This window comes from Pinus tabuliformis, chromosome 6, assembly GCF_031772625.1.
Source record: "Pinus tabuliformis cultivar Carrire ecotype Pingquan chromosome 6, CPIR1, whole genome shotgun sequence".
Lineage (NCBI taxonomy): Eukaryota > Viridiplantae > Streptophyta > Pinopsida > Pinales > Pinaceae > Pinus > Pinus tabuliformis.
The window spans coordinates 217,829,177-217,848,234 of record NC_142292.1 but is presented as its reverse complement, the minus strand read 5'-3'; the positions used below and the strand labels follow the sequence as shown (position 1 = coordinate 217,848,234).

Sequence of the window (19,058 nt, the reverse complement as noted above, 5' to 3'; positions counted from 1 at the left end):
TATAGATTATGACATGCACCAATTACAAAAGATTAACACCACACAAACATACTTCTCTTCAAGCCTAAAGATCTTGACCCACCAATAGAACTTATCCTTCTTCAAGCACTCAGGTTCCTCCTTGATTCAGATCTAGCTATGCACCATAACCCAATGACCAATATTCTAGATCCTGCTCTTCATTAGATGTTCAATTCTTGAGTCCCCTTGCCTAATGATATCCTCCTCCTTTTATAGTGTTAGGCCTTACTCAATACCATGGTCCAAAACCAGTTAGAATCAATACCTTGGACCAAACACCACAGACCAAAAATAAGTTTTCCAACATGTACGTGCTTTTCCTTGCGCGAAAGTGCGTATATACGCATACGCATCTTTTGGTCTGCTATCCCACGTGTATACTCGGCTTGGTCAAAGGGAACCTACGTATACTTATTTTTCCTTCATTGCCTATTTTTCCTTCATTATGTGAGCCTGAACTATGATCTGTCATCTGAGTGAGTTGCCATCAAGGACAACACCTGTGTCATAGTGCCAAACCTGTGTCATAATGCCAACACTAGGGAGGTCAAAATCCTTCACGATCTCACGGTCCAAAGTTAGTGTGCACCATAGACCCATTTGAGAGGGGGGTATGCTTAGGTCTCAGCGTGTGTGACTCTCCATGAGGATAACCTGAATCATTGGTCTAGGCTTCCACATTGTTGAATGAATGCCAAGAAGCCTAAGACTCAATTGTCCCCATCATACGAAGGTAACCTTAGTGGCCAATATTAGGAAAGCACCCTATAGGTAGTGGCTATGGGAAAAGAAGTAGCTCCTCCACCCTACCTTCCCCTAGACAACTCTTATTGCAGGGACCTGACCTTAACATGTAATAAGTCTTTTGGAAGCCCATATAAAATAGTAGAACTAACACTTGTTTGAGGATTCAAACAACCTTTAGGCTAACGGTCATTTTTTATTTTGATAGGACGTTTTTTCTTGGATTAGTGTAGCATATCAGTATAGCTATTTTACACTTGGCACCACTACATTAGGTATTTTCTTACTGTTTCCTACTCTCTTCCTTCATCTTACCCTTTAGCCTTTAGTGTCATAATTTTCCCCTGACACCATTATGCCCCCTAGGAATTTTTCATGGAGACTTCATGGCCGTTTCCCCCAGTTTCCTTTAGGACATCCTCTTATCTTGCTCATTGAGTTAGGATCCATCCTCCTAGTTTTCCTTTGAGTCCACAAACAAACTCGAGTTCTTCTGATTCTTCTAGATATTCCTTTGATTCCACATCCTCCCAACCCCACTATGCTACCATGTTAGGAGCTAATGTAGGTGGTGGAAACCCAAGTGGTAACACTAGTCCTAATTAAGGTAGCCGTCAAGGATGTAACATCGGAACCTCTTCAAGTATGTCTCTAATAAATCTCTTCTTCCCTACATGGTTGATTTGAGCCTCCTCGACTTAAGCCAACTCCTCAATGATCCCCTTCTCCATCACCAAAATTGGTCTCCCATGACCACCAAACTTCCCTTAGGTATCCCAAATTTTGAAGGTAATCCTGGAGAAACCCCTACCAATCACGTTTTCTCTTTCCACATGTTGTATTAATCAAATTACATCACTAAATACTAGTTTCACTTCAACATAATTTCTAATGCACTCTAATTGGAGTTGCTACCAACTGATATGTATATCAACTGATGCCTCTCATTCCACCATTTTTACTCTTTCTAACACATTTATTTCATATTTCAAATTCCCTCTTCCATATGATAGTGATACTAAATTATTGACTTTTTTCATCAAACTTCTGCCACTTTCCTTTATGGCCATGTACAAGAATGGAACAAAAGGAGGAGCCTTTGTAAAGCTCCTGAGTTTGAGGATCGTGTTTATATGGATTGGTTTCTAAAAACTCTCCTTGCCCCCATATGTAAATATGTCACCTCACACTTCCCTCGAACTAAGGAAGAAACTCTCCCGATAGCATTGAAATATGATTTTATCTATGCACAGTCAGGTTATGCTTATATTATCCTTCCCGATCTACCATGGCTTGATGTCGTTTTTGTGATGAGGGCATCTCATGCCACTCACAATATTATTGGATCCAATCCTTCCCTCATTCATCACCATATTCTCAACCTCCTATGAGTTATCGTCAACCCCAAGAGGGGACCAGTTCTACTTACACTTATCCCCCCTCTAACACTTAACGTGTCAACCATTACCAACCTACTAGCACATCCTATGTAGTTTCCCATTCACATTAGTTGATGCTAGGGTCAGATGTTTCTCAACCTAGTTACCAAAATGTTGCGGTGAACCCTTATTATCCCTTTACACTTCCTAACACTCCAACCCCAATGGTATGAGTCCCTCAATTTTCCATGACTCCACCACCTCTGCTGCAACAAAAACCCCCTCCACAAACTCAAGTGTATGCTCAGCAGAGTGCTACCATTCCCCCCCAACCCCATGAGAAGGAATAGGAGTAAAGGTAACCAAAACCAACTATCTTAGGGTAATCAAGGCAATTCAGGTAGACAACCTATGTTATGAAACTAGCTCAAGAAAAAGATAGAAAAGATAGATCAAAGCCTTAGAATTCAGCCTCTTCAAGGGGGAAACCTCCTTTACATTACATAAATGAGAAATTCTTGGATGATACAAATGAAAAGACCTCCTTTCTATATATAGGAGTCCAAGTGGTCATAACATAATCAGAGCCAACATAACAATAATAATGTAAGGGCACAATAATAACAATAGTGGGCTTCTATGTGGCACAATAATAACAATAGTGGGCTTCTATGTGGCACAATAGTAACAATATGGACACTACATGGGTACATCAATATAATGAGTGGGTTGTACTAATAACAATAAGGGGTTAAACTAGTAGTATAGGGCCTAACATGCCCTCTCCTTTAAAAAGTGTTGTCCTCAACGCTTGAGTAGTTCTTGATGCTTCTGTATAAAATTCTTGTCCTCCCATGTGGAATCTTTAGTGGGTAAGTTCTTCCACTTGATGAGATACTCTAAAATTGAATGATTTTGTAGCTGTCGGGTTCTTGGTTCTGTGACTGCTCCAGGTTCTAATATGATTTTTCCTTCCTCTTCAATTTCTAGCAATCTTGTTTGAATTGGGATATTTTGTAACTTTTGAATAAGTGGCCATACTTCTTCATCCCTCTTCCATTCATCCCTTGCTTTGTTTATCCAATCTAGTTGGATAATAGAAATAGCACACAACAATGCTTCCACATCCTCATCCTTGAAGAGTCTTCCCATTCGGTAAGGTCGCCATTTTTTAAGTGCATGTAGTATTGCCAACATTTCCTTCTCATAAATAGCTTGCTTGAGATGTAGCAGTAAAAATACCCAATCACCTACATCAAAAAAAATTTCACTATGATATTGATCTACCTGTTGTTTCATTTGATTTTGCACCGAAGTTGCGTTATCCTTTAAAAGCTGGAGAACTTGTTGTTGATGCTCGATGTGATCTTTCTCTACTTGAACCTTTTTCTTCTTGATATGTCCTTCTATCTCTAGAGTTTGAGGAGTGGTAATTTCTTCCAATCCTTTACAAGATATGGTCGAATTCATTTCTTGATGCTAGATGTGATCTTTCACTTCTTGAACATTTTTCTTCTTGATATCTCCTTCTATCTTGATAGTTTGAGGAGTGGTAATTTCGACCAATGAATTACAAGATATGGTTGGATTCATTTCTTCTTTCTCGATGTGATCTTTCACTTCTTGCACCTTTTTCTTCTTGATATGTCCTTCTATCTCGAGAGTTTGAGGAGTGGTTATTCTTGTCAATGCTTTACAAGATATGGTTCAAAACGCATCGACAAATGTCTCTCTTTATGTGATTTACGCCGAAATTCTACTTATAACTAAAGATATGGTCTGATTCATTTCTTCTTTCTCTAGGGTGGGGTCCTCGCGTATATCCTCTTCTTTTGATGTTTCTTGATCCTTTTCTTCATCCTCTTCATATTCTATGTAAAATAATTTCTTCTCAGCACACTTATGACCTTTAGTGCATTTTCCATCACAATTGTAACAAAGCCCTTTTTCTCTTTTTTCTTCCAATTGTTGTGGTGTAACCCTTGTAGGTTGTGGAAGGTTGGGAGAAACAACAATTCCATCATTATACTTGTGAGGGGTATGCTTCCTAGTTTCCATAATTTTTCTTTCCACTATGTCACAAATCCCTTTTACTCTGTCCAATTGTTGTGGTGTTGCTCTAAAGAAGGTGTTGCTCTTTGTATCCTCATAACGTGCTATCATTTCCTCCGTGAAAATTGACCACGTAACAAGTTGTTTACGAGAACAAAGCCCTTCATACCATAAAAATTGATCTGGTTCTAAATATGAAGATGCAATACATACCTTTTGTAACAATGGTACCCCATGTAGATCAAAATATTGCTCCATCTGAAGTATCCAATTTATTGGATCCTTGCCATCAAACTTCCTCATCTCGCTTTTTCTTTATTTTAGGAGCTCGATCTTGAAACAACTGTAGCTCTATATTTTCAGATCTTTAAGTTCTGAAATTGCGACATATAGTAGCTCTTTGTGTCCTCTTTCCAATGCCACCAGTCTGATCCAAATTGGATTCTCCAAGGAAGAGTTATGCACAATCTCCCAAGATGACCTGATTATAGACTAGTTTCAGTATAGCGAACTTGTACGACGTTCCACGAGTCACTTTTTCGACCTTTGGATCTGAAAATGATATACAAGAAACTACAATCCATCCCCTTTCTGTAACTTCTTACGAAATTTCAATCTGATGCTCAGAGAGAAAGTTATGACTATTTTCCCCAGGTCACCTGTTTCGAATGTAATTTAGGAGTCTTCAAAAAGACCAACTTCCACAAATCATATCTCCGCAAATATAGTACGAAAAACTCTAAAATTTGGACCCGAGATGTAGAGCGATTTCTTCTAAAATGGGTTCTTTTTTTAGCTTCTGAAACATTGCAGAAAAAAAGTTATAGCAAAAATGCCACGATGACCTGTTTGGAGCAGCGAAACCCTAGAATCCAAAGCTCTGATACCAAATGTTATGAAACCAGCTCAAGAAAAAGATAGAAAAGATAGATCAACGCCTTAGAATTCAGCCTCTTCGAGGGGAAAACCTCCTTTACATTACATAAATGAGCAATTCTTGGATGATACAAGTGAAAAGACCTCCTTTCTATATATAGGAGTCCAAGGGGTCATAACATAATCAGAGCCGACATAACAATAATAATGTAACGGCACAATAATAACAATAGTGGGCTTCTATGTGGCACAATAGTAACAATATGGGCACTACATGGGTACATCAATATAATAAGTGGGTTGTACTAATAACAATAAGGGTTCACACTAGTAGTATAGGGGCCTAACAACCTAATTCCAATAAGGGTGACCAGTCCAATCCTGCAACCCAGCAACACGGTGAATATCTCAAGTAGAACAAGGCTCTTAAAACTAGAAAACATTGTTCTTATTATGATACTTATGGCCATTATACTCATGAATGTCCCCTTCTCTCTCAAATGCGAGGTATGTGAAGACCAAAAAACTATCTTTATAGGGTTGTAACCCATTTCTCAACCCCTTCCTTCTTCTTCATAGCTAGCAGTGCTTACCAATCCAATCCCCCACTAAGGATATGTGGCCACCCAACTTGCCCATAATCATCTACCCCACCAACCTTTGCAACCTAGGAAAGGAAATTTTCAAATTATCAAGATGAATTCTAAAGACATCAACCTCCAAACTTGGTCGTGCAAGTATGACAATCCTCTTGATAAGTCAACAACTGATTCTCAGTCCAAAAATTCCATTGAGACCCATTTTTAACCAAATGGTACCTCACATATCCCTCGGCCTAAGGTATAGGTTCAACTTAAGATCACCAAAGGACCATTAAGTCGAAATTTTTCTTCTTCTAAATCCTTTCATACATATAGTATAGTAGATGACTTGGTGCAGTCTCTTGCCACCATGCCATTGTTGGAAGACCTCTACATGTGCCCATCCCAATGGAAAACTCTACTATCAACCCTAGGCATTGTGGATCCTTCTGAAAATTGTTTAATTATCTCTGACATTGATAAAGTGGAACATCCTCGTCTCCCTTCATCTGTTGCTTTTCAGATACTAGTCTCAATAGAAAATGCCATTTTTCAATGATGTATAATCGATGAAGCCACCTCCACTTGTGTGATGGCTGGTAGTGTCTAGAAGCAACTTGGTTCCCTTGACCTATCACCATCCACTATCACTCTTCATGCTCAGGATGTTCACCCCTCGCATCCTCTTGGTTTATATCGGAATGGCCCCATCACTATTGGTAGAAAGCTTATCTTGATTGATATCCAAGTCATCAATGTCCATTTAGATCATAACCTCTTCCTTGGTTGTAGTTACACATACACCACGTTAGTTTCCACATCCTCTGTCTTTCGCAAGATGTGTTTTCCTCATAATGAAAGATCGTCACTATCAATCAACTAACTTATTATGACCCTCAATTGCAGACCTCTCCTTAGACGACCATTTCATCAACGATAAGAAATAAGAAAACCCCTACCTTTACCGTTGTTTCCCCTAGAGTCTATAAATATTCTAGGCTGCTTGGGGCTTACTATGACCCACCATATGTTTCATTTGAACATAGCTCTTCAACGTTTTTCATATTTTAAGTTTCTTTAGATCCATCTTCCGAAGACACTTGGGTCTCAACATCAATGGACCTTGGATCCACTTGTCTCCAGTCTACCATAGAAAAAGTGTGTATGTGAACCATGTCTCCCATGATGATGATTGGTTCCATCACCCCATACTTCAAACCCATGAATTTGAACCACATCCACCTTATGGCCATTACATTTCCACCCAATGTTTGGGTAAGGGTGCATCCACTTTTGAGAGTCCAAGAGAAGTAGTTCTCTCCAACCTTTCTAGTGCCTCTAGTAGTGTTGACTCTATTAAGACTATTCTTCCCCATCTTGAAAATCCTATAGATTCCCATATCAGTCCATATCAACATGGGGATGATCCACTTAATCATTCCTCCATTTTCCATCAACAACCGAGTCCCTTACATATTTTTGTTGTTCAACCCTAGTGTCATCTAGTTGATCATCAATTCATTATATTCAAATCCACTCTTTGGTATCACGACACTATGTATGAAAACCCTAAAATTCAATCCATTTGACCTATATATGCAGTGTCAAATGAGATTGGTAACCATTTCCTTTCTCTTACTGCATCTTTCATCCATTCTTCCCATAAAAGACAACCATTGTCATAAATGGTGACACCATGATCCCCAGAAAGATATTTAATTGAAATGTGATGTATTTACCTTTCAAATAGTGTTAATGCATGATTCTTAAAAACACCATTAAACAAATAAGCATGAAGAACTGAGAAGAAATTTGTAGCAAAATTGAACATCAAAACATGAAAAGAAAAATGACACAAGAGATTGTTAACATAGTTTGGCTATTTTCAAGCCTACATCTTCTAGCCCTATTCTTCAACAGGGAGGGATTTATATTAGAAACTTCAAAACCATAAATACATAAGAGAATATTGCTTCATATACAATCTTGCACCATACAGATGCACTCTGCTCCATCTTAGGATCCTGTAGAAACTCTCGGTTCTGAAAAAGATTTCCCAAATCTCCCAGAAAGTGTCTTCAATGTTCTTAGCTTTGTTGCCTACACCTGCTCAAAAACTCCTCTGCTTTATGGAATGTCACCACTTCTCTTCAAACCCCCAAGCTCACTCTCTCCTCTCTCCTCTAGCACATTGGTGTAATGCTAATTTGTAAGTTTTTGAAACTCTATACATGGAAATTGGTTGCAATTTTGTTACAAATTTAACATATAGTTCAAAACTGCACCATATAAAACATTACATTTGGTTCTCAGTGCAATGAAAACTATGCACATAGGTATCAAAACTATACAAATATGGCATATATTAATAGCAACCATATAATACATTAAACTTCGGCGTGTTTTGTATGGTTTCCAAACATAACATATAGTTATAACTTCTCCCGATAGTGATGCCACATTAGTTGTTGGTCGCATGTGAATGGTGGCTTCAAGTGGTGCCATAACCCTTTGTGGTCACGGTGGAGCGATGGTTCCCGTGGCACATTTTGTAATCGTTTCAAAGCGTGAGATGTCATTTGGACCCATGTTATACCATAAACTATGTTTAATACATAATTTTAATATCCTTTGTAGCATTAACATATATGGTTCTCAACCATATGTAATGTACCCACCATTTTGTAATATGCGTTCCACATTTTATATTATGTATATAATTACGATAGGAAACTTTAATAACAAGGCATATGTTTTAATATATGGTTTTTATACCAAATATTATATATGTTTCATAAACCATATGCTTTTGCTATGATACTTATACCTTCACCATGTAATGAAGATCTGCACCCAAACTGGAGTTGACTTTGACTTGTTGACTACCACATCAAACTGTGGAGCTGCCTCTTGGCCTACAAGGCCTCATTTGCCTGCTCGCACACAAACTTCAACGAGCTATTTCTCCTTCATTTGGAGTCCAAATGTATCCGTTCAAGTTGGGTTGGGATCTTTTTTCTAAGCTCTACGCGACAGTGCCGATTTTGCTTGCATCCAACAACTCTGATTTTTTGGCCTTTTTGGGATCCTTGACCATTCGTTGATCAATTTTGAATCAGAGAACAATAAAGTACATAACCATATTATGTACATCCATAACAAGTGTTTGGAATCCATTATTCTAAATACATCTATCATGTCCATAGAATTCTATAAACACAAATCCAAAACATGGGGGCACCCATGCCTGTAGATCTATTGATCATCCTTTTGAGGATCTCATGCTAGTAGGTTCAGATGCTTGAATCCCTTATTTGATTACTTGGAACACAATAGTGCTCCATAACCTCATCTAGCTGGGGGCATCATTCTCACATTTGCATACTCAATCAGTCCCCTCCATCACATATGTTGGGGGTTAGTATCCCATGCTTGGGGGCATGATGCCCCACCTTGGCCACCTTCTCACTAGATCAATGTCAGTCTCAGCCTAGAGCTCAACAATCTAGGTATGGTTGATTATCGTTTCATTCCTTATACATTTTTTCCTACTGGCCTCTCCAATGAGCCATATACACATCGCATATTGTAGATGCTTGATACCATATATTCAAACATTCTAATATATGTGATTCCACACTTACCACCCGATGCCCATGTTTGACTTGGTGGGTGAGGATGATCCTATACCTTCTCTAGTAGTTAATTCCTGTATTCCTTTCTTACCTTTATTTTTCACCAGGAACCGTCCTTCTAAGCTACATTAAGTCCATTTTCACACAAGTAATGCCACCAACTTGAAAGTTACAAATCCAAAATCCAATGGATGGTTTGTTTGCTACAAGCTTGCCAAGATTTAGGGCCTCCTCCTCCTCCCAAAATTTTCCAACAGTTCATTATGCAAATGAATTGGAAATTGGGGTCAAGAAGCTCTTTTATAAGAAACCCTCATTTTTTCTTTGTCTATTATGAGAAAATCATAGCTTAGTTTGATAAACCATCTACACCATTGGAAATATCTCACTAGTCTCTACTATGGGGATCACTTTGCTTTTGGAAATTTGAAGTCTTGTTGAGAAGCCATTTTTTCCATGAGGTCTCACCTTGTCACTTGTTAAAATATAATCTCTTCATATCAGTCACTTGTACTCTGGTACCACTTTTCGTTTCAACTTGTCGAATTATGTGTTTAGTTTCTTCATGAGAGACCACTATTTACTCATGTTTTTATGGTGCCCTTTGGGGATTTCCCATGTGGAAGCATCATAGGGTCACCCTTGTTCATAGCATAAGAGATCAGTCACCCCTGTATCCAAGGAGTCTATTCAGAGTCCCATTGATTCATGTTACCATATCTTACCCTTTTTTACATCTCATTCATCCCATTTTTCTCACTTTTGGCCTCCATCTATCATGACTTGTCTCTGAAAAGCCTTCATCTGAGTAATTGACAATCCCCTCCAGAATCATGTCAGACACTCTCATGTCAACCTTACATAAATTCTCTAACAACGAAAGTCATAAGTCCACTAGTCCCCTTATTTCCCCATCATCATCCCTGGTGTCAGTCTCTATTAGTCACATTACTATGATCCTTGTGCCTTTGTTGAGGACTCATCATTGCCTCAACTATAGCAGGCCCTATTTTCTCGACTTTAGCACATTTATTCTAGGAGCATGGTTTAGTGGATGGTGTATCTTTGTCCCAACCTTCATCTTTGTTCGATGCCTCAGGTCAAGCAAAGGGAATCATCATTTCCTTTTGAGTTGGTTGTTTCTCGCGTGCTCGACTCCAACTCATCATTGCATGATCGAGAATTGTACACTTGATGGTCCAATTATCCAACAGATTGTCCCAAGTTTTCCTGAGTGTCTGTGAGATGTTGCATACCTCATCAGGTTGTGGCCATCCAGGTATCCCCCCACATGGCCAAATGTTAGTAGGATCATGATGTAGCCTCAGATGTAGTTTCCTAGATTTGACTCACTCAGTTTTCGTCGATTGTGGACCCCACAACAAGCACTTCTCTTTCAGATGGTCCATTCAAATCTTCAGAGCCCTTTCCTATTTAACAAGGCTTATTTGGTTTTGATATCCCCCTCCTATCAGCTCAAGGGGCATTATCTCCTATGTACTCAGTTCAACAAATTTTATTGTATTTGTCTTGGTCTGTCTATTCTAGGAAATTACGTATATGGGACTCATTATATCATTGTATCATTTTTTGGCCCATTGATGAGAGCATATCATGTACTCTATTTCTTAGACCCACATTCTTGGGCACATCATAATTATTTCTACTCGGTTATCTCGACGGATGTGGGTATGCCTCCTTAGCCTCATTGAGTTCATGTACTTACCAATAAAAGGAGACTTCTATTTGACAAGTAGGTCTTGCCCCCTCCATTTAAATTTTTTCCCTTTGCTTCAGCGATCTCTCTCTCTCTCTCTCTCTCTCTCTCTCTCTCTCCCCCCTTTGGTGTCTCGTGAAACAGAACCTACAGTGTATTTCAGTAATACGATTTGCTCCTTACACTCTTATGTTTGGGGGGGGGTGGGTGGGGGATCTTTTATCACCCAGAAAATGATCACCTAGCCATGTCACACGAGGTTGATTGAAATACACCATGTAGGATGGGTTCTTACATATTAAAATCCAGTTTCACCTTAGGAAATAATTTAGTGAACCATTTTCCTAAATTATTTCTCACTAAAACCCAAAATCCACCATGAGAATAATAAAATAAATCGCTATTTATATATTATTCTCTCAAAATAATTAATAAATTATTATTTAATGATTATTTCTAGCCATTTTTTACTTAACCACTCAATAATAACTAAATAAATCATTATTTATTTAATATTCCTTTATTTCTCTCATGAAATAATTATTAAATCATTATTTAATAATTCTTTCTAATTCAAATTTGACTTCATCGTCATAAAGTAGTTAATAAATCATTATTATTTGTTAATTACTTAAACCATTTTGTAATCGACAAAAAATTTCTCTCATGTGATTTTCATCAAAAGATTTCTTAGCTTACAAGTTGTGGATCACAAAATCCTAAATTCAAAGAATATTTGACCATTTCGAATATATTTTCTCTCTCAAAAAATATAATAAAATATTCACAACAACTAGATCTTTTTTTTTTTTTGTGAGCTGCGGTATTTCTATTATCTACAAACATTATAAAAGTACAAAACTTAGGAGCCTCAATCTGCCCCGTAGGGAAACCAGATCTGTTGGCTCCTATACATCAAGCATTCAATAAAGTTTTCATTCTGGACAATGTCAAAAGCATAGCCGGGTATTAAGCCCTCTTTCATCATGTTTTACCAAAAAACTATTCTTTCCCAGTCCTACTTGACAGACCCATTTTTACTACTACTGCTATGGCATACAAAATAATATTCAAAAACCAGAGCATTAGCATTCTAAATTGCAAAGAGAAACAGTTAACAGGCCTCTTGGTTCTTCGCATTTCCTCTTCCTTCTTTGTTGCCGTCGTTGGCCTTCCCCAGCTCCTTCAACATCGCTTGAATTTCCTTGAGGTGCTCGTTCTGTTGCCTCACCAGCTCTTCCACGTTAGCAACCTCCTTTTTTGCTGCCGCTGTTTCCTGCGCCATCTCCAGCATCTCGGTCGCGACTTGCTCCAAGGCCTTTGCCAAGAGGTGCTTCAGCACCCAGTAGGTATGGAGAGCGCGGCGGTAAAGGGTAAGTCTGCCTCGCGTGTTGCCTGGGTCCGGCAGCTGCGAGGTCCATTCCTCCATCTCTGGGTCGGAGGGTTCCTCTAACACCCTGTCCTCCATAGCATCAATGATTTTTCTTATGTCTACATTTGTTTCTAAATTGTAAGCCTGTTCGGCTTCATGCACCGCCATGCTGATCGACTTATTCCCCCTTTTCCGTCTTCTCTGCGTCTGGTTACCCTCCGCATTGCTGGTTGATTGACGGGGGCGTCCTCTTCCTTTCGGCTCTTGCGTCTTCCATCTTCCACCCCTTCTGCCTCGCTTCATTCCTTTACTGCTCTGCCCAGTTTCGAAATGCTTGCTTCTGAGCCCTTCCCCCTGACTGTACTCCATTTCATCTGAACTTTCTATTTCTATTTTAACTCGGCCCCGTTCAAAGTGCCTGCCCTCAGCAGCCTCCCTCTCAGTCTGGGCTGTCTTATCTCTTCGCTCTCCCATTATTGAGCGTTTGAGGCGCTGGTTATGGTTTCTCTGCCAAGTCGCCCCGTCTCTCGCCACCTTCTTCGAATTTCTGTTTCCTGTCATTCTTCCCCTGTTCCTTCTTATGGAATTCTCGCCACCTTTTCGCTTATGATGGGATTGCTCCCCACTTCGTATCTCCCTTGCGCTTTGAATGATGGTTTCGGTGTTGATAACCGGTTTTCGTTTTGGGCCGCGTCCCTGCTGATCTGAATGATCATTAATTGCTGATGTCAGGGAGTTAAGGGCGTCGTCCTTCTGTCCTGTCCTCATTGCCGCCTGATCTTGCCTTATTCTCCTTCTCCCGCTCCACGCGGAATTTTGATTACCCTTGTGCTGTGTCATGATTATCATTGTCGATGAGCTGTTTTAATCCGTCCCATTTTGCCATCGATGCCTGATTGGTCCAGCTGTCATCGATTTTCTCCAATGATTCTTTACTTCCCCAATTCGCTAAGCAGTCCGCGGGTTTATTGCCCTCTCTTCTTACATGCGAAGTGATCTTGTAATCGATCCCTTTCAACGTTTCCTCGATATCTTGGACTATACTCGCATTTCTCCAACTTTTAACTACCTTCTCCCATTGTTTCCCTTGGATTAGTTTCCTTATCGTTCCCACGACCAGGGCAGAATCTCCTTCAATTTCTATCTTTCTATATCCGTTTCTTCTGGCAATTTTGAGACCCTGATACACGGCCATAAATTCCGCTTCATTATTAGTCATTGTTCCTCCGTGTTCTGCATAGATCCATTCTGTCTCTCCTTGTCTGTTTCTGAAGATTCCTCCAAAACCAGCTGGTCCTGGATTCCCCTTCGCTGCCCCGTCGAAATTGAGTTTAATGAACCCTTCCGGTGGCTTCCGATAAATTGAGTGACTTTGGTTTGCTATAGGTTGGTGCTGCTTTGTTTTTTGCTGGTAGACCATCCCCTGTTCCAAGTTCAGTTTGTTTAGGATCTCTGTTTCTGCCTCAGAGGTTTTCCAATCATCCTCTGCCCAGTTTTCCGCCAGAATTGATTCTCTAATTTGTCTTAGTGTTCTTTTCCAAACTTCTTCCGGATCTGAAGATTTCCCTTTAAAGATTCGACCATTTCTCTCTTTCCAGAGATTCCATACATTGAAGCCTGCTGTAATGCTCCAGGCTCTTCTTACTATCTTGCTTTTAAACTTCCCTTCTCCCCATTCGCATAGGGTTTGGATTATATCATGCGGGTTTCTTTCCGTAGCCAAGAATAAATTTCTAGTTTTTTCCCATTGGAATTGGGCCGCACTGCATCCATTAAGAAGGTGTTCCTGGTCTTCTTCATCTGAATAACAGAGACAGCATCTTGAAGGGCCTGAGAAACCTCTCTTTTGAATTCGATCCCAGGTTAAAATACGTTTTCTTCCTACCAGCCATGCGAACATTTTGATCTTCGGCCACCAATTATTTCTCCATATCCTTCTCCACTTTTGCTCTTCCTCCCCCTGCTCTTGCTGTATCTTGACTTTATAAGCTTCCTTTATGGTGAATGCTCCTTTCGTTTCTTTGCCCCATCGTAAGATATCCCTGCCTCCTCTCTTTTTTATCTTCCTGGAGTCTAATTCCTTGCCAAATATCGTTTTTTGATCTTCTGTGGCATTCCTTTTCCATTCCTCCAGAGGTTTCCATTTTCTCCATTCATCATTTCCTCTTTCTTCCGTCCAATAATCTTTGACCTTAATGAGATCTCTGTCCATACCTGTTCTGTAGATTTCTTGCATTTCTTGTAGGTTCAGCATTTTGTCCCTTTGTTGCCAAGCTTCATCCCAAAATCTCGCTATCTGGCCTCCTCTGATTTCCCAGAAAATATGCCTGTCAATTAATTCCCTGTTTTGAATGGTGAGGTTCCATATGTCTGATCCTCGAGGCATTTCTTGTTCCCTTAGAATTTCTTCCGGGGTGGATGGCATATTGTATTTTGTTGTCCAGATTTCTTTCCATAGGTCCGGCCCCCCTTGCATCCATCTCCATCTTAACTTGGCTGCTAGCACTTGATTTAAAGTCCAAGGGTCTCTAAGGCCTAGGCCTCCTTTTTCTTTTGGTTTGGTTAGGCTATCCCATGAACAGAGGGCCCACTTCTTTTGTTGTTTGGGTCCTCCCCAAAGAAATTTTCTGTAAATCTCAACAAGCTTATTGCATATTCCTTTTGGTGCTGCCATCACTGATAAGGGGTATATCGGAATCGCCTGAATGGTGGATTTAAGCAGAACAACCCTTGCTGCCAGGTTTAGAGAACGGAAGGTCCAATTTTCCAGTCTTTTCATAATCTTCTCTCGGATGTTCTTCCAATTTCCTATTTTGAGGGAAGAGGAGTCTAGCATAGTTCCTAAGTATTTGGTTGGGAGATCCCCTTTCCTGTAGCCCAAGATCCTGGTTAAATGGTTTTTAATAGGTTCCACTGTATTAAAGAAAAAAGTTCTAGATTTCTCATTATTAACCTCCATGCCTGAGCCTTCCATAAATATTTCTAAAATTCTCTTTATCCTTCTCACCTCTTTCATGGAAGCTTTGCAATATATCATTACGTCGTCCACGAACTGTTGGTGGGTGAATGTAGTTTGATTTCCCCATAATCTCAGGCCCTGTATTTTCCTTTCTCTTAATTCTTTCTTGAAGTATCTACCTAGTCCTTCTGCTGCTATTATGAAGAGGAAGGGGGATAGGGGGTCCCCTTGTCTAAGGCCTCTTGTAGCATTGAACGTAGTTGTTGGAGCCCCATTTAACAAGATAGAGAAATTCGGGGTAGAGATCATGCTTAAGACCCATTTCACCCATCTGTCACAGAATCCAAAGGCTTTAAGGATAGCTTCTAAATAATTCCAGCTTAACCTATCATAGGCTTTTGATAGGTCTAATTTGATCAGCATACCTTTTTCTTTCTTCGTTTTCAAAGTGTGGATTACTTCCTGGGCCACCACTAGCCCATCCAAGATCTGCCTTCCTTCTACAAACCCAGTTTGCTCTGGGGAAATAATACTTGGCAGGATCGATTTCAGCCTTTGAGCCACTACTGATGCCACTATCTTGTATATAACGTTACAAAGAGCTATGGGGCGAAAGCCTTCTGCTTGATCTGCCTGATTGGTTTTAGGAATAAGGGTCAGCAGGGTTGAATTTATTCCTGGCCATATTCTTTGATTTATTCTAGCTTCCTCTACTACCTCCACAACTTCTTCTGCAAGAAAATGCCACCTGGCTTGGAAAAATTCTACCGTATACACATCCGGCCCAGGAGCTTTATTCCTTCTCATGTTTCTGACTATATCCTCCACTTCTTCCATCGTAACTTTCCTCATTAGGGCCAAGTTCTGATCTCTAGTCACCAGATTTGGAATCTCCCTGCTTATCTTTGATATGGCTTCTGATCTATTACCCTGAGTTTCCTTTAATATATTTTTGAAATGATTGACTAGCACTTTTTCAATTTCTTCATGTTGGAGCACTCTTTGACCTTCTTGATTTTTTATTGAGAAGATTCTGTTTCTTTGTCTATGCTGTACCATCGCTTTATGAAAGAACTTAGTATTCCTCTCTCCTTCCCTAAGCCATTGAACCCTTGATTTCTGTCTCCATAAAATCTCTTCTTGTTTCCTTCTTTCTTCTAGCTAATTTAATATAATACCTTCTTCCTTTGTTCTCTCTTCCCGAATGCCTTCTAAGATATCTATCTGCTGCAACTCTTCCATTCTCTGCTCCAGTCGCTTTTTTTCCTCTAGAATATTACCAAATTCTTCTTTATTCCATTTTTTTAACTTATCCTTCATTTCCTTCAGTTTGAGTTGAAAGGTGTGCATCTTATTTTTTCCCCTTTGATCACTCATCCTCCACCATTCTTCAAGTTTCTCGATCAGTCCTTCATTTCTTAACCAGAAGGCTTCGAATCTAAAGGGTTTGTTGAGAGGTCTTTGCTTTAGGTCTATTTCCATTTTAATCGGCCAATGGTCTGATCCTGCTACTGGGAGGATAGTGGCTTCTATGAATACATCCTTCATCATTATTTGTTCTGAGATTAGGAATCTGTCAAGTCGAGAAGCTATTTGGTTAGCTCCCCCTCTGCGATTATTCCAGGTGTGATTTCCATTAATGGTTTGAATATCTATCAGTTTCTGTTCCCTTATCAAATCTCCGAACTGCTCCATTGCTTTATCCATTCTCCTTAGCCCTCCTCTTTTTTCTCCTGAGGTTTTAATCAGATTAAAATCCCCTCCTATAATCCATTGTTTTCCAGGTATTAGGCTTCTCAAAGCTTTTAAATTATGCAGAAAGTTTTCCTTTTCTCCTTGGATATGTGGTCCATACACCCCTGTTATAAAGACCTCCTCCACCGTTCCTACTATTCTTGTTGTTCCTGTTAGAATTCTTGGGAAGCTCATCCAATTACTAAATTGAATTTCTTCTGGGTTCCAGATTATTACCAGACCTCCTGCGCTCCTGATCGCATCCTGTCCCATCATTTCATATCTGTTCTTATTTCTATTCACTATTTCTCTCATTTTCTCAGTACTTATTTTTGTTTCTTGTACTATCATTATACTGGGTTTTTCTTTTTTCAGTCTTTCATTCAAATACCTATGTTTGCCTCTGCTGTTGAGGCCTCTTATATTCCAACTTGTAATGATCATCGTAACAATTTTGGAGGGGATTGGAATACCTCTGAGAGAGGTATCACTCTACCTGAATTGACGAGCATCTCTCCCACTTATTGAATTGTTTCACTCATTGTTCTTCTTCCTCTTTTTTTGCCTCCCTTGCTAATGCTGCTCATTCCTATGTTTTGTGTTTCCTGTTTCTCCATTTTCTGGCTTTTTCCATCTTCTATTAGTCCTTTTTTTTCCTTATATCTTTGGAATGCTTCTTTGTACCTCTGTTTTTGATCCTCTGGGATAAATCTTTCATCGAGCTTCTTCCATTCTTGTAGAAGCTTTGCCATTACTTGCTCTTCTTCTTCTCCTTTTTCTTTCTGTGGATCTATTTCCATTTCTCTTTGGTCCTCTTGGGTTTCTCTTAGGTTTTCTACCCTCTCTTGATCCTTATCCATTTGATCTGTCTCTTTGTCTACATTTTCTTTTATTCCTTCCATTCCTTCTACTTCTTCTTCCTCGTTTGCCTCTGTATCTATTTCTTCGTCCTGCAAAATTTGAAACTTATTCGGTGATTCTGTGCTTTGGGGTCCTTTTTGCTTGCCCATCTGAGTCTTGTTGCTTCCTCTCTTTTTCCTTCTTTGCACTTCTCTGAAATCTTCTTCCTCTTCTCCTGCTTTTCTTGTTGCATTTCTCCTCTCATTTTCCGCTTCCCTTTCCTTTTCAGCTAGCGTAATGGGGCATTCACGATATAAATGGCCATACTCATGGCATCTTCTGCAGCGGAATGGGATATGTTCGTAGTCGATTGTTTGATGCCAGATCTCGTCATGATATTCCAATTCTATTGTATCTGGAAGTGGCTCGGTGATGTTCATGTACACGCATATTCTAGCATATGTTGTATATCTTCCCCTCCTTGTCAATTCTGCCACTTTTACAAACGACCCTATTGCATTTCCTATGCCTTTGAGGATCTCTGGGTCCCAAAATTCTGTTGGTAGGCCGAAGAGTCTTATCCATACCGGGGCAGCTAACATCCTCTCCTTCTCTGGGTTATAGCATTCCACCCAGTCTCTCATAAACAGTCCGGCATTGTTCATGAAATCGGGTCCTTCCTCAAAGATCCGCTCCCTGTCTTCTAAATTGGAGAATATTACTGTAAAAAACCCTTTCGCTCCCAACTTGACTTCCACATGTCCTTTTGGTTTCCACCTCTAATGTATCCATCTAAGTAGATCTTTCTCAGCTGGCCAATATCCTACGAACTTACAAATCAAAGCATAATCTCTCATGTAGCTTCTGTAATTTTCTAATCTATTGGGCGGAATTACAAACCTGGGTTTGTTCGTTGCCCTTGGTAGACATTTGCTTGGTACTCCTGATCTCCTTTGTGCTCCTGCTGCTGAAGTTTCGCCTTCATTTGTTCTCTCTCCTTCCTTCTGCCGCTCCTTCCTGGCTTCCCCCGTTATTACTGCCTTATAGGAGGGGATCTCTCCCCCCCCTTGCTCCATTCCCATCTCTGCCAGTCAGCAGTTACCCTTGGTTTAACCCGCACTCCTTTGTTTCCGCTTTGTTCTTCTCCA

The 19,058-nt window shown here is 39.8% G+C and overlaps 1 protein-coding gene across 1 annotated transcript; it reads right to left on the bottom strand.

Moving 5' to 3' along the window:
• Positions 1 to 13,197: 13,197 nt before the first annotated feature.
• On the bottom strand, positions 13,198 to 18,575 carry LOC149258234 (uncharacterized). Its single transcript, XM_089407470.1, has 2 exons — positions 17,910 to 18,575; positions 13,198 to 16,275 (listed from the first exon to the last, which is right to left on the bottom strand). Exons 1-2 carry the CDS (start codon positions 18,573 to 18,575, stop codon positions 13,198 to 13,200), a joined length of 3,744 nt encoding a protein of 1,247 aa, XP_089263596.1.
• Positions 18,576 to 19,058: the final 483 nt, after the last annotated feature.

What these genes read in the sequence shown, in the direction of transcription:
- LOC149258234 (XM_089407470.1), bottom strand. Translation starts at nt 18,575, where the DNA reads ATGAACAATGCCGGACTGTTTATGAGAGACTGGGTGGAATGCTATAAC. An exon ending in TGGATAAGGATCAAGAGAGG is followed by an intron (nt 16,276 to 17,909) that starts GTAGAAAACCTA and finishes AATATATTAAAG; the next exon opens with GAAACTCAGGGTAATAGATC.